General features: G+C 55.7%; 7 protein-coding genes and 1 non-coding gene across 8 annotated transcripts; 5 read left to right on the top strand and 3 right to left on the bottom strand.

The window, feature by feature from the left end:
- The first annotated feature begins 246 nt into the window (after window positions 1-246).
- On the top strand, window positions 247-1,658 carry J3D65DRAFT_630338 (uncharacterized protein). Its single transcript, XM_066800823.1, has 3 exons — window positions 247-837; window positions 890-1,457; window positions 1,520-1,658. The coding sequence occupies exons 1-2, from the start codon at window positions 351-353 to the stop codon at window positions 1,192-1,194; spliced, it is 792 nt and encodes a 263-aa protein (XP_066653898.1). The 5' UTR covers window positions 247-350; the 3' UTR covers window positions 1,195-1,457; window positions 1,520-1,658.
- Window positions 1,659-1,871: 213 nt separating this feature from the next.
- Window positions 1,872-3,193, top strand: J3D65DRAFT_556102 (actin family; the record flags this gene model as incomplete). The annotated part of the gene is made up of 4 exons (XM_066797255.1): window positions 1,872-2,180; window positions 2,245-2,703; window positions 2,764-3,078; window positions 3,128-3,193. The coding sequence occupies 4 exons, from the start codon at window positions 1,872-1,874 to the stop codon at window positions 3,191-3,193; spliced, it is 1,149 nt and encodes a 382-aa protein (XP_066653897.1).
- Window positions 3,194-3,992: 799 nt separating this feature from the next.
- Window positions 3,993-5,060, top strand: J3D65DRAFT_443601 (uncharacterized protein). The gene has a single exon (XM_066796269.1). It carries the CDS (start codon window positions 4,312-4,314, stop codon window positions 4,819-4,821), a length of 510 nt encoding a protein of 169 aa, XP_066653896.1. The 5' UTR covers window positions 3,993-4,311; the 3' UTR covers window positions 4,822-5,060.
- A 700-nt stretch (window positions 5,061-5,760) lies between these two features.
- Window positions 5,761-6,829, bottom strand: J3D65DRAFT_443545 (uncharacterized protein). The gene has a single exon (XM_066796268.1). It carries the CDS (start codon window positions 6,619-6,621, stop codon window positions 5,992-5,994), a length of 630 nt encoding a protein of 209 aa, XP_066653895.1. The 5' UTR covers window positions 6,622-6,829; the 3' UTR covers window positions 5,761-5,991.
- A 54-nt stretch (window positions 6,830-6,883) lies between these two features.
- On the top strand, window positions 6,884-8,276 carry J3D65DRAFT_699672 (chaperonin 10-like protein; the record flags this gene model as incomplete). Its single annotated transcript, XM_066804065.1, has 3 exons — window positions 6,884-7,004; window positions 7,052-7,633; window positions 7,696-8,276. The coding sequence occupies 3 exons, from the start codon at window positions 6,884-6,886 to the stop codon at window positions 7,986-7,988; spliced, it is 996 nt and encodes a 331-aa protein (XP_066653894.1). The 3' UTR covers window positions 7,989-8,276.
- Window positions 8,277-9,449: 1,173 nt separating this feature from the next.
- Window positions 9,450-9,547, bottom strand: J3D65DRAFT_t97. Its single transcript has one exon. It is a non-coding gene; the product is annotated as a tRNA-Glu (tRNA).
- A 126-nt stretch (window positions 9,548-9,673) lies between these two features.
- Window positions 9,674-11,532, bottom strand: J3D65DRAFT_630320 (uncharacterized protein). The gene is made up of 3 exons (XM_066800822.1): window positions 11,243-11,532; window positions 10,843-11,184; window positions 9,674-10,791 (listed from the first exon to the last, which is right to left on the bottom strand). The coding sequence occupies exons 2-3, from the start codon at window positions 11,173-11,175 to the stop codon at window positions 10,126-10,128; spliced, it is 999 nt and encodes a 332-aa protein (XP_066653893.1). The 5' UTR covers window positions 11,176-11,184; window positions 11,243-11,532; the 3' UTR covers window positions 9,674-10,125.
- J3D65DRAFT_443364 (mitochondrial precursor proteins import receptor) lies at window positions 11,478-13,830 on the top strand. Its single transcript, XM_066796267.1, has 5 exons — window positions 11,478-11,964; window positions 12,018-12,103; window positions 12,160-12,931; window positions 12,979-13,452; window positions 13,503-13,830. Exons 1-5 carry the CDS (start codon window positions 11,652-11,654, stop codon window positions 13,733-13,735), a joined length of 1,878 nt encoding a protein of 625 aa, XP_066653892.1. The 5' UTR covers window positions 11,478-11,651; the 3' UTR covers window positions 13,736-13,830.
- Window positions 13,831-14,390: the final 560 nt, after the last annotated feature.

Genomic DNA, 14,390 nt, shown 5'->3' with positions numbered 1-14,390 from the left:
TGTGCTGCCCGCGACTTGGATCTGCGGACATGCACTCTGCGAGAGCGGGTGAGGCGGTCAGGGCGCAAAGGTGAGGCGGCTTGGGATGTCCCTCTCTCGGAGGCGCGTGAAGAGCGGGCACCTCACTCTCCCTCAGGGCAGCACAGGCAGTTGTTGGTTAGACACACAAAAAGTTGCCGAAGAAAATCCGCCCTGGCAGCGAAGCGCGCCAGTGTTTGGCTGGAACCCGTAGCTGCGCACTGACGACTCCAAACTCCTCACCCCACCGGCCTTGGTCGAGGTTGGCTAAACAGTCGATCGGCCTCCACCTTGGCAGAGATTTGCCCTGAATCCCAAACCCAGGCACGTAGATGCCACTCAAAGGAAAGAAGAAAGATCCTGCGCCGGCGGCATCGAAAGCCGCGCCGACGTCATCGACCGAGCAGAAACCTCCGAACTGGCCGCCATTCAGGCCTCTGATCCCCTCGTCTGATTTGAGTCTCGAAGAGGTATTGCCAGGACAAATTGTGACAATTCCAAACTTTTGGCCTTCGTCTCTGTGCAAGACCTACGTCTCCTTTCTGTCGTCTCTTCCACTGGCCACGACACCGGGCAAGCCCAAGAAGGGAGATGCTGTGCGGGTAAATGATCGGTTTCAGCTTCAGGATCCCGTGTTTGCGAAGCGGCTCTGGGAAGAGACGTGCCTGAAGGACCTTGTTTTGGGTACCGTAGAGACGGAAGATGGAATAAACCTGTCGCCCGAGGAGCGCATAGATCTTTGGGGAGGACATGTCGTCGGGCTGAATCCCAACATACGGATATACCGATATAGCCAGGGTCAATATTTTGACCAGCATTGTGAGTGTTGATTGAGGTTGTTTTGGGCGAAAACCCGTCTTACGGAAAGCAGACGACGATTTCAACAATGTGGTGATTCCTGGAAATCCAGCCATTCAAGCGCGGACGACGTGGACCTTGCTCCTCTACCTGACATCTCCGGCAACGGGATGCATTGGTGGAGAGACAGTCTTTTACCCAGAACATCCCAAGAAGAGCTCCAGAAAAGATCCGCCGCCAGAGCCTCTGGCAGTTGGTTTGGAAGTTGGACTTGCTCTGCTGCATCGACACGGCGCAGAGTGCATGCTGCATGAAGGTCGGGAAGTCCTGGCAGGCGAGAAGTGGGTCATACGCAGCGACCTTTGCGTACGACGGTAGTACTGGAGCTGCTCAATCATGGCTACGGTTCTGATGCTGTCATCATCCCCGGAGACCTTGGGGTCCGCTCAATCGAATCGCTGGATGTAGTTGCCAGGACTCCCGGGTACATGCTTTTTGTTTGGCACGACTTCCAGCGAATTTTGCTGTTTATTATGAGACGACCGAGTTGAGCTGCTCTGTAGAGTCTCTCTTCTGGTAATTGAAAGTTGAGGAATGCCACGGCGGAGGCGAATTGGTAGCACGCACAGTGAAGCGTCGACGTGAGATTCTGGCATGTCCAAAGGGACCGTGTTTCAAAAGCTGAAATTTGATGGCGCGGCAGACCTTTTCAGCGTAAAACAGTGGCACAAGGTGAATCTGCAAATAATCTGGAATTTCTTATATTGGGGAGTTCATGGTGGGCACGGTAGCGACCATTTTCGAGAGCTGGGCTTGGCGCCATTCGCCAGTCGACGTGGAGCATCCTTGCACGGTACGACAAGCGCGTCAACCTCAGTTCAAACGCGACAACACCACAGACATCGACGCCCACGCTCAGCGCCTCTTCCACCCCAGCCTTCCCCGGCTGAACCTGCACACGGACCACCTCGAAGCTCGTCGCGTCGAGCTGCTGCCTTTGCTGCTCACCGCCATCCCGCACGCCGCGACAACACAACTCAACGCCCACGCCCACCATGGCCAGCTCAAGGCTGCTCAATGCCCCCATTGTGATTGACAATGGCAGCGGAACGATTCGAGCGGGGTTCGCCGGTCAAGACGTCCCCAAATGCTACTTCAATTCGTGGGTCGGCCGACCAAAACACGTCAGAGCGCTAGCGGGAGCTCTAGAGGGCGACTTCTTTATCGGCAAAAAGGCAGACGGCCTCAAGGGCCTGCTCAAGATCAACTACCCGCTGGAACACGGCGTCGTTACGGATTGGGATGACATGGAGAGGATATGGCAGTACCTGTACACGGAAGAGCTGAAGACTGTGAGCGAGGATGTAAGTGTCGTCTTATGGCAGCCCTGGAGACTTTTTTCCCCGCTTACGCATCCCACTCTTCTAGCATCCGGTGCTCTTGACAGAGGCTCCCCTCAATCCACGCACCAACCGTGACACGGCGGCCCAAATCCTCTTCGAAACATTCAATGTACCCGCTCTGTACACATCGATACAAGCCGTCCTGTCACTGTATGCCTCAGGCCGAACAACGGGAGTGGTACTGGACGCTGGCGACGGTGTATCGCATGCAGTGCCCGTGTTTCAGGGATTTCAGATTGCGAATGCAATTCAGAGAATAGACATTGCTGGCCGAGATGTGACAGACTACCTTCAGACCCTGCTGAGAAAGAGCGGCTACGTGTTCCACACGAGCGCGGAAAAGGAAATCGTCAAGGATATAAAGCAGCAGCACTCGTACGTCTGCCTTGACCCAATCAAGGAAGAAAAGGAGTGGACGGGTAGCACGGCGAGAGCAAACGAGAAGAGCATTGAGTACAGACTGCCAGACGGGCAAAGACTCAAGGTAAGTGCCCGGACCGCCCCAAAAGTCACGCAGTAATGGTTTGACAAAGATTGGTTGCAGGTCGGTGCGGAGAGGTTCCGCGCCCCCGAGATTCTGTTCAATCCCGAGCTCATCGGCTCAGAATGGCCAGGGGTGCACCAGATGGTGGTGACGGCTATAAATAGGACGGACTTGGACCTCCGCAAGGACCTATACTCGAGCATTGTGCTGTCAGGAGGGTGCACGCTCACCAAGGGGTTTGGCGACAGGTTGCTGCACGAGATTCAGAGGCTGGCAGTTCGCGACATGAAGATCAGAATATCGGCGCCTCCTGAGAGAATATACACCACGTGGACGGGTGGAAGCATCTTGGCTGGCTTGAGCACGTTCAAGAAGGTGAGCAAAGCGTCTGGACAGACTGAGAGCGAGCTAACGCGGGACACAGATGTGGGTGGAAAAGGACGAGTGGCAGGAGAATCCGGACATTATCCACTCCAAGTTTGCGTCGTGAGAGGGCCATGGTGGGATTACGTGGGTGTGTCATGGCTCTTGGGGAGGGGAGAGGGCCGGTCATGTCGGTTACGCACATGGTTCGCCCGAGCATCCCTTGGCTCCGGGGGCTAGTTTTCCCCCGCATTTTGCGCATGACGAGGGGGTTTCTCTTAGCAAATGGCGAATCCCTCTGGACGGCGTTGTGGCGGGAGTTGCAACACAATACCCTGGCGTTTGTTTTGGTTTTGGGCCATGTCGTGAGCACTGGGCGGGGGCTTTACGCAATTGCGAGGTTATATGATGCAGTCGATGCAGGCAGGCACCGCCGTGTGGCCAGGGACAGGAACCGGTGTGCCTGTCGGAGCGCTGGCACCGGCTGGGGTAGAGTAAGGGAGACGAGGAAAATCTGGGGAAGGGCGCTAGGGAGAGGCCGAGGACCAGGAAGGATGATGACGAGTGGCAGGGCGACCAAGGAGAGGAGGAGCAGTGGTGACGGATGAGGCTCGACGGGAAGCTTGAAGGGAGGGCAGTAGTTTGATCTGGAGGCTTCTGGGACGGGCAGAGGGATCTCGCATTCTCGCATGGCGAGCGACTCGCGGTTGACCCGTCACAGCGGTGGTCGAGGGCACGCGTTGTCGGCGGGTGATGAGGATGATTCACGTTATTTTGGCATTACCCCATAGTTTCGAGGGCTTAGGTAACAGAAACGGGCTGGGCCAGCACGGGACCAGCAATCCTTGGTTGACGTGTTCCAGGCGCCGAGCCTGACTACCAGCCCTACCCCAAGCTGCAAAGCGCAATCCCCAAGCTGCAAAGCGTCATCGTGACCCGACGGCGAAATCGATGCAAATTTTCGGGGGGCTTTTAGGGGCCCCAGCTATAAAACTCTGCTGCCGCTGCCTCCAACGACTTCACGATAGCTTCCAAATCACTTCGAAATCATTGCCAGACGATTCTGCGACCATTTCAGACTTGTATATTCCTCTTCGGGACCTGCAGGCACCCTTATCACTCCGCATTGGTGCTCGAGAAAATCCTCTTACCTGATTCGGACGAAACCGCGACGCTTGCGGGAACAATCGGAACACACCGCCGCTATCGCTCTGCCTCCAAACCTCACCGTACCTATCAAACACCATGACCAACTCAATGTACCGCACCTTTTCCATCACCGAGCCACACCCCTCGGTGCCCTCCAACACGACCTACATCCACACGGGCCGTGGCGGTGCTGGCAATGCAACCCGCATCTCCTCCAAGGAAGTCACTCCCGGCCCCACTGCCACTGGCCCGCCATCGCGCGTCAACCTCAAGCTGCCGAAGCCCCCTTCGAGCGGCCACTTCCTGACAGGCCGTGGCGGCGCCGGCAACGTGCACCGCGAGCGAACCATCTTCAGCTTCGACGAGGAGCTGCGCCAGGAGCAGCGTCTTCAGGCCAATGCCGCCCCCATCTACTCGACTGGCCGCGGCGGCAGCGGCAACATCATCGACGACAAGAAGCCCTCGACGCACCGCAAGACGTCAGCCAGCTCAACCATGAGCAGCGACAGCGCTGACAGCTCATCGTCACAGCGTGGCCGTCGCAGCTACGAGACGGCCCGCAACTGGCTCACGCAGCTCAACCGCACCATGTCTGCGCGAAACTAGACTGATGCTGCCGTCCATCTCCTCTCTTCCGGCTTTACCGATTCGATTCTTTTCGTCGCGACGGTTGACTCGTCGCTTCGGCCAACTGCGGCGGCGGGCTGGTTCTGACTCCCGCTTCTTCAAGCATGGGGCGTTGGTCCAAATCTTTGCTTTACTCTTACTTACACTGTTTATTGCATGTCCCTTCTCCCGACCTAGGAGGGCTGCGCCATTTCCTTTGAAAATGCATTTCAACATACGGGCATGGATGGATGGGAGCGAAGGAACAAACAAAAGTTGACTGATTTTACAACCGGCGAGGAGCTGTTTGGCTCCTCGTGGAGAGGGCTCTCTACATGACGATTTTCTTTGATATTACAACCAGCGGCGGATTATACCCAGATACCCCCGGTGAGGGCGCCAGTGAATCTCTGGCATCTTTCCTACTTCTGTCCTATTACCACGTAGCGACAAACAATCAACCAACAGAACCAATACGTCGTGGTTCTTGACAAACATTTTGAGCATTCCTTGCAGCTGCTTGCACGCCGTGACATGTAACCAGGAATGAGGAGCGATCCATGCCGCCAGCCGTTGAGAGTTTCTCCGGTTCCGTGGCGTTGGGCCAGGGCAGGGGGGGCGAAAGCACGAGAAGGAACCGAAGGAAGGATTGCGCTGCTTGTCAGCTGGGCATCCAAGGAAAAAGCCGCTGATCAAACTCTGCAGCATCAAGGCCGACCGAAGAGCCCAGGCCAACAAGCCACTGACGCGCAGCGGATTCCGGGCCTCGGAATAGAAGTGGAAGATGGTCTCTTTTCGAGTCAAGATTCCTTCAAGCGAGCAGCGGGTAGGAAGAAAATCACCGCGACGCGGGAGGCGCCGAGGCTGAAGAGAGAAAATTTAGCACAACTGACGTCGATCGGGCCAAGGCCGCCACGACCCGCCAACAGCAACAGCCACTGCGCTTGACGCTTTGCTTCCTCTGTTCCAGCGACTGGACGACCAAGACCAGCTTTCCTTCGAGTGGGCGTCCATCATGTTCGATTCACGGCCATAGCCAGAGTCCTCTCGTCCGCCGCCTTCGTCACAGTTGCACATCAATGTTCCAACCATGGAAAAACGGCAACCTGCTAACGAAGCACAAACCCACGAGCTTCGACCGACCATCGAGGGAGATGGTGGCGGTGCGGATTACTGAACAACCAACTTCCTGCTTGGGCGCCGCGGGGCGTTGATTGTAAATGTTCTCTTCGACCAGATGCTTCTTTGCCGCGCCCGTGATTGGCCAACGTCCACTGCAGTCAGCAAGAGCACAGCGCCACGACAGGTCTGGTCTCTTGCTGGCAGCGGGCAGCGGGCCGCGCTGAGATCAAGATCACCATGCGACTTGAACTGGCTGAAAACTACAATGTACCGGTGAGGAGAACGTTGCTGGCAGCCAGCAATTCTGCTACGAATACAGCTACAGGAAAGTCGCCTCTTCACTGGGGGTGGCGCCCAAATCCGAGCGCCCCGAGCTCCCACCAAAGCAGCGCCGCCATGCCGACGTTTCGGCAGTCTCAAGGCCGCTGCCGGTCGACGCTGCGGCATCCACAAGCACGCAACTCGAGCCTCCAGAGTCGAGGCTCCACAGACCCGGTGTCTTTTTTCCTCAACACCGGCCGCTGAAACCGCCCAACGACCCGAGCAGGACCGACTCCAGTCGCGCTCCAAATTTTCTGTCAGAGCTCTTTTCCCGCTTTTAGTCTTCTGCCCCGAAATCTTTGCAGAGAAAAATTGTTGCCCGCTGTTGGCTGTGAGCTCTGGCGCAGCCACGGCCATGCAGCATGCTTATGCCGTTTGGCTACGGTTGATGCGCCTCCTATCCGTATCTCTCGGATCTAGTGCCTCGACCGTGCAGGGTCTTTTCCAACGTCATGGGTAGGCTGGCTAGTATTTTGTCAGCGGCCAACAGCTTGGACACCGCCGTTATCTTTTTGCTATATATCTTTCTCTCCTCTTCTTGCCCCGTCCTTCTCCAGCTCGCCAGTTTCCTTTGAGATACCCAAAAGTTTCTATTTTCCATCGCCTCTCTTGCCGCACCATGCCTTCCTTCACCGTCTACAAGGGCTCCCAGAGCGGCGCCATCGTCAAGACCACGACTGAGCGCCCTGCTCTCTCTGGCGATGAGGTCCTCGTCAAGGTCACTGCCTCGGGTCTCTGCGGTATGTCGATTTGGCTCTCCTCTTTGGCACAGCACTAATGGGCATAGGAACCGACCTTCACTACAAGACGACGGACATGGCTCTCGGCCACGAGGGTGTCGGTGTCGTTGCTGAGCTCGGTCCCCAGACCAAGCTCCTCAAGGTTGGCGACCGCGTCGGCTGGGGCTACCAGCACGACAACTGCTCGCACTGCGACCAGTGCCAGACCGGCCGCGAGGTCTACTGCGACGAGCGCGCCATGTTTGGCTACGCCGACCTCGACCAGGGCTCCTTTGCCGACGCTGGCGTCTGGCGCGAAGCCTTCCTGTTCAAGATTCCCGACGGCCTGACGGACGCTGAGGCTGCTCCCCTCCAGTGCGGTGGTGCCACTGTCTGGACCTGCTTCGACGACTACAAGATCCCCTCGACCGCCCGCGTTGGTATCCTCGGTATTGGTGGTCTTGGTCACCTTGCCATTCAGTTCGCTGCCAAGCGCGGCAACGACGTTGTCGTCTTCTCCGGCACCGACTCCAAGAAGGAGGAGGCTTTCCGCCTCGGTGCCAGCGAGTTCTACGCCACCAAGGGTCTCACGGAGATCAACATTGGCAAGAAGCTCGACTACCTGCTCGTCTGCACCAGCGCCCACATCGGTACGTCTACTCATTTCCAAAGCGGATAATTGAGAGAATAATACTAACATGCGACTCCACAGACTGGGCTCAGTACTTCCCCATCATGGCTCCCACCAGCACCCTCTTCCCTCTCTCGGTCGAGTCCGGCGACCTCGTCCTCCCCTACATGCCGCTCCTGACCTCGGGCATCACGGTCCAGGGCACCATCGTCGCCAGCCGCGCCACCCACCGCCGCATGTTGGAGTTCGCCGCCAGGCACGGCATCAAGCCCATGCTCAACACTTTCCCCATGACGGTTGAGGGCATCGAGCTGGCTTGCAAGACGCTCGACGAGGGCAAGATGCGCTACAGGGGTGTTCTGATCCCCCAGTAAACAACTGGTGTGGGAGCGCAAGCGTTGTGATACCATGATTTGGAAGGGGGCGAGCAGCGATTGTTTTTATCTTCTTGACGCCAGCTTTTTACATATCACGACCAACCTTGAGACGGACGAAAAAGGAGAGCGCGTGCTTTTGCATAGACTGGCATGCACTGCAGACAGGACGACATGTCAACAACGTTATCAACTCTAGACTTTTTTTTTTTTTTTACGGCATAGACGGCAGGCATAGCCATCACGCAAACGAGGCATTTTGGATAGAAATCGAAAATAGACGGGTATCCCAGGACCTCTGCTTGTTCAGTGAAACAGTCACAGTGGATGTCGAAAGAAACGAGACTACCCGGCAGTATGTATGCATCCAGGGATCGTTCACTCACTCCTATTCTTGCACTTTAGGAGAATTCGTTTACTACTGCTATGCCTGTGCTTGAGGAGTGCTTGAGGAGCATTTACGCCCCCTATAGTTGTGCTTGGGAAGTAGTGATTTACTGCCGCAGCCAGACTAAGGGCGTCGCATTTCTTTCGACACCCACTGTGAGGCATTTTGGATAGAAACTAGAAGTGGACGGGTGTCCCAGGACCTCTGCTTGTTCAGTGAAACCCGACAGTCTCTTCAAGTCCATTACGTACCTACCGAGCTTCCGCATACGGGTCCCCGAGAAGCGTGCGAACTGCGAAGGTTCCCTACATACCTCCCTGCAGCACCACCCCGCGGCAGCTCCACATCTCTACTTCAGTCTCACCGCGAGCGCCGCCTTGCCGCATCAAGACGCCGCTCACAGGCAAGGCGCGAACAAGACAGGGCCGTCTCCTTCATCGTCTCATCGTCGAAAGACAAGGACAAACCATACGATCAGTCCACAAACTCTGCGTGCCGCCCATCGAATTCTGTTAGTAACGGCAAGCAAGTGTGTGTGTGTGCCCTCACGATGCTCGCCCACACTCAGCATCGCATGCATCCCCGCTCCACGGCTCTCAATTGTCGTTCGAAGCTGCGTCAGCGCGCTGGCTAGCTAGCTACTGCATACATACCCCCGCCTCAACAATGCAGCCGCCACCCTTACCTGCATTGCATCATGCAGCCATGCAGCCACCACGCAGACAGGGTCTTTGATGTTTGCTGATTGGCTGCGAGAGGAAAAGGAAAATAAAAGAGTGATTTCGTTCAGCGCAGCGTCCGCGGAAGGGAAATAGTTTGATCACGGCCTATCTCGACAGACGCCTTGGTATTGAAGAGGAGCATCTGAGTTGAAGAGTAGGTAGCGACTGAGAAAGTCCATTCGCAGTCCGAGGGTTTCTCAAAATTCCCGTCCCCATCGCAAAGGGTTGATGCACGGACCATGTGAGGCAAACGCGTCACGTGCTCGACGCAAAAATTGTTTTTTCGGCTCAACACCACAGAACGACTATTCCCGCCCTATTTCGACGCGCAAAAAGAAACGCAAAAGGATATTCCGTCACGGGGAATTGAACCCCGGCCTTGTCGGCACTTAGATGAGATGATATCTTTTACTGAGAGCGACAAATCCTAGCCACTAGACCATAACGGATAACTTTCTTGTTTGTTATTGAAAGGTTAGTGAATTCTGTAACCTATATAATTTGCACCAGATAATGGCAATGAGCCTAACCAAACCAACTTTCTTAAACCTGTTGCCAAACATTTCGCAAGTTCGGTTCTTTATGAAGTGTGTGAGAGGCCAGGCAAGGGTTCAGACCAACGCAAAGTATCAGCGCGTGAGCGCTGTGAAATCGACCCTATTTGTTTTTTTTTTTCCCTGTAGCTCTGCGCTATTGTTTAGCTTCTGGAGCCTTTATCAATGACCAAGACCCTTGGGCAAATGGATTAGAGAAATGCGCACGCTTCGAAAGACATGGAAAGAAGGAAATCTAGACTTTCGCGACAGAGAAGAGAACAAGGAGCATAGAGCCTTCGTACCAAGGCAAGTTTTGTCCATGCGGACCTTACATGCTCGCATACAGTTTACTCTCGTCACTCAATGCAAGTGCGAACGGAGCCGAAGCAGATTGATGCGATGAAAAGCGCTGCCCCTAATTCACCAGCAGCTTTCAATGCTTGCTTCTCTTTGTCTCTTCACCAATTTCCCAACAAGGGACAAAGGCTCACTCAAGTTTCCCTCTCCACCACAACGCCTACGCCAAAACCCCTGACTCCATTACTGACCCACAACCTCTCCCCAACCTCGACTGACGACGCCTCGACTGGCTCCTCCATGCACAGCCCTCCGCGCAGCGCCCAGCGCCGCGTCGTACCCCTCTGCCCGCCCATGCCTTCAATCTTGGTCGTGGTGGACGAGCGAAGAGTGTGCCCCCAGCGGCCGCCAAATGGGCTGCGGAGTTCGCCCTCGTCGCCAGCCGATTCCTGTCCCTCGTCCTTGGAGGCGCGCTCGTTGTCTGGAAGGATGCCTGGCCCCCCTACCGGCGGCGTGACCCAGCGTCCGCCGCGGAAAAGATAGACACTCGTGAAAGTGCCCTCAATCACTTCGCCGACGCTGTTCCAAAGTAGCACCTCATGAGCTGTACCAGGCAACAGAGCTTTCGGAATTGATCGAACACGCGCAGCGTCGTAATGTGGACGGTGCGTGGTTTTGAGAAGGGTGTGAGGAGACGTAGGCGTGGAATCGGTGTCAAGGGTGAGTGTGAATGTAGGCTCTGGATTGCTAGAGTCAGAGGGAAGGTCTAGTGTTGGAGGAAAGAGCGCTTGAAGAGAGACTTGGGGCACGGGGGTCATGTCGGTTTGCATGGCGCCGGTGGGCGAAAAGAGAACGCGAATCTGCGCCTGTGAGTAACATCCGGCAAGTCAAGGTTGGCTAGTGACACCTACTTTCAACGGACTCTTCTCCAGCGGCTTCTCCTTTGTTGCCAACTCAATGTCTCCATGCGGCTTGCGCGCAAGAAGCCATGTCTGCACTTCACGCAGCAACGCCGTCTCGAGCATCTCGCCGCCCTTGTCACCTGCCAATTGATTGGCCACGGCGCTCCACTCAAAGAACAGCGCAGCCTCGAGCATGCGGTCGCGATGATACCGCAGCATGTAGAATGGGCTGTCAGATTTGAAGCTGCATAGCGGGCTGTTGTTTTGATGGCAGGTCGACAGCTGCGGGTCGTAGCGTAGAGACGTGAAAACGGAAAAGGACGGTTCTCTGTTTGACGACATTGTAGGTGACTTGGAAAGAATCAAAATGAGAAGAAGATTCAACCCCTTCCAAGATCTATTCGCCTACCGTGCAGAAGCTCGTCGTCAAGAGCGGAGATCTTCCTTAGTCCAAACTAGCGTCACGTGAATGAGATGCGAAAGGTGAATTCTGGAAACGACAGCCGGGATAACGAAAAAGACAAAATCCGAAGCAGTAGCAGTCAAGTGGAAAGTTTGAGTTGGCGCACCCTGATGCTCGGCGTGTCGGCGTCGAGTCGTGTGTCGTAGTTCGGCGTGCGCCTCAGCAGCGGCGGGCCGCCCTCTGTGACGCTGACGAGTGACGATCTTTTCGAATCCACAAGCCGGAAAAGTGAGCCGCCTTCGCATCACTCTTCCTCTCCATCTACCTCCCCCCACTCCATCCCCCATCCCTTTGCGGAGCTCTCAGCCACTCTGCATCGAACCTCGCCTCGAATCCCGCCCGCAGAGTCTCCGCCATGTCGAGCAATCCCGAGCTTCCCATTCCGCGCCCGGCGCAACCCATCACCCTCGACACCAACGTCACCGCTCAGGGCACAGCATCGCTCTGGGACAGGATATCAACATGGGCCTCAGAGCACAAGGCTGTCGTCTACACAATTGCTGGCGTCACGGTCCTCGTAACCGGGGCCGGCGCGGTATACTACTTTACTTCGGACAACAGCAGCTCGAAACCAGAGACACCCCAGTCCAAAAAGAACAAGAAGCAAAAGGAGAGGAAACGGGCCAAGAAAGCTGCTGAAGAGGAAAAGGCTCGGGAAGAAGCCACCGGTATGCGCCCATTGACGCTGTTGACGTAGGCCCCGATTCTGACGCCGTCATAGCTACGAAGAAGCCCTCCGTGTCCGACGAGAGCGAGGAAGAGCTCCCCGAAGTCGACGAGGCCACCGCAGCTGCGCTAAGCGCTGATGTGAGTTACAACGTTTATGAACATCTGCGAGGACCATTCTGATGTGCAACTTGCAGGACCGCAAGGATTTCGCCGCGAAGCTCAAGGCCGCCGGCAACAAGGCATATGGCTCCAAGGACTACAACAGGGCGATTGAGCTCTACACAAAGGCCATTCTGTGCAAGCAGGACCCCGTCTTCTACTCCAACCGCGCCGCGTGCTGGAATGCCACATCGAACTGGGAAAAGGTCATCGAGGACACAACGGCTGCCATCAACCTGGACAACCAATACGTCAAGGCGCTTAACAGGCGCGCGCACGCATACGAGCAGACTGAGCGTTACAGCGAGGCCCTCTTGGATTACACTGCCAGCTGCATCATCGACCAGTTCCGCAATGAAGTCAGCGCGCAAAGTGTCGAGCGTCTTTTGAAGAAGGTCGCCGAGGCCAAGGGTCGCGCCATCCTCGCAACCAAGGAGAAGAAGCTTCCCAGCCCGACGTTTGTTTCCAACTACCTGCAAAGCTTTAGGCCGAAGCCGCTCCCGGCAGGTCTCGAGGAGACTGCGGAGCTGGAAGAGGAGTCGGGCAAGGGTCAATTGAGGAAGGGTCTGCTTGCTCTGAACAAGAAGACCGGAGAAGGCTACACCGAGGCAGCAGCCGCTTTCGACCGCGCCCTCGAGCTCGGCGACTTGGGCGAGCACGAGGCGTTTGCTTACAACATGCGCGGAACCTTCAAGTATCTCAAGGGCGACAACCAAGACGCGTTGACCGATCTCACCAAGAGTGTCGAGCTCCAGCCATCCCTGACTCAAAGCTTTATCAAGAGAGCAAGCATGCACCTCGAGCTCGGTAAGTCTTGCATTTGCTTGGTTCACAACGAGTGCTTACAAAAATAGGTGAGCGCGATGCTGCTGCCAACGACTTTGAGCAGGCCATGGCCCAAAACCCCGAAGACCCCGACATTTACTACCACCGCGCCCAGCTCCACTTCATCTTGTCCGAATTTGCCGAGGCCGCCAAGGACTACCAAAAGTCGATCGACCTAGACAAGGACTTCATCTTCTCGCACATTCAGCTCGGTGTTACACAGTACAAGATGGGCAGCGTTGCTTCATCAATGGCCACATTCCGCCGTTGCATGAAGAACTTCGACAAAGTTCCCGATGTGTACAACTACTACGGCGAGCTGCTTCTCGACCAGCAAAAGTACCAGGAGGCCGTTGAGAAGTTTGACACGGCGATTGAGATGGAGAAGGCAACCAAGCCCCTGGGCATGAACGTTCTCCCTCTGATCAACAAGGCGCTCGCCCAGTTCCAGTGGAAGCAGGACTTCAACGAGGCCGAGGAGCTGTGCAAGAAGGCGCTGATCAGTAAGTTCAAGCCCCTTAATCCGGGAATCTTCAGACTAACCCAGTCCCAGTCGACCCTGAGTGCGACATTGCCGTTGCCACCATGGCCCAGCTCCTCCTGCAACAGGGCAAGGTGCCCGAGGCTCTCAAGTACTTTGAACGCGCGGCCGAGCTGTCGCGTACCGAGGGCGAGATTGTCAACGCCCTTTCGTACGCTGAGGCCACGCGGACGCAGCTCGAGGTGCAGGAAAAATACCCACAGCTCGCCAGCCGCTTGGGCGGCATGGGCGGCATGATGCGTTGAGCTGCCAGCGCTTCATGTGCCTCCCACACTTCTAGTTTTGTACTTTGATTGGCCCTTAATTTTCATTCATCATGGTCTTGTTGTGGGTGCTGTCTCATTGTTGTCATCGTCCCTAAAAATCAAGCGCTGCTCTGCCCTGCAATCGATTGAGATATTGTCAGTCTTGTGTTATCTGCCTGTTCCGTGTAGTCATTGCGTCGCCTTTCCTTGCTTCTTTTCTCCCCTCCCCTCATTTCTTTCCTTTTTGATTTCCTTTCTTCTTCGTCTGAAGTCGTCTTTCGTCTCGCAGCGACAGGGACGGTAGTCGCTGCTTGCTTGCCTGGGGTGAATGAATGTCTTTACTTCCTGGCGGAAGGAAAGTATGCATGCGGTTAGGGTGGCAGCAATATTGGTGAGGGCGAGGGTAGTAGATCTGAACGAGATGGACGCACGGATGGACAGTTGACGTGGAGTGAAAAAGAAGCAGTTGGACATCACTGTCTATTCTTCGTGGGCCTTGAGGTGCTGCCGCTCAATTTCCTCGTTGTTTTGGGGATATCAGCTAAGCAGGAGCAGCAGCAGATGGTAGACGAGCGTGCGGTTGGGTGAACGGCTCGACCCTACAAGAAATTAGGTAGCGATGCTGAATGGAAAGGATTGGAATAAGATCTAACGC

Source organism: Phyllosticta citribraziliensis (assembly GCF_038025025.1).
Source record: "Phyllosticta citribraziliensis strain CPC 17464 chromosome Unknown J3D65scaffold_8, whole genome shotgun sequence".
NCBI classification, from domain to species: Eukaryota; Fungi; Ascomycota; class Dothideomycetes; order Botryosphaeriales; family Phyllostictaceae; genus Phyllosticta; species Phyllosticta citribraziliensis.
The sequence above is the reverse complement of the archived record's forward strand: the minus strand, read 5'-3'. Positions and strand labels throughout refer to the sequence as shown.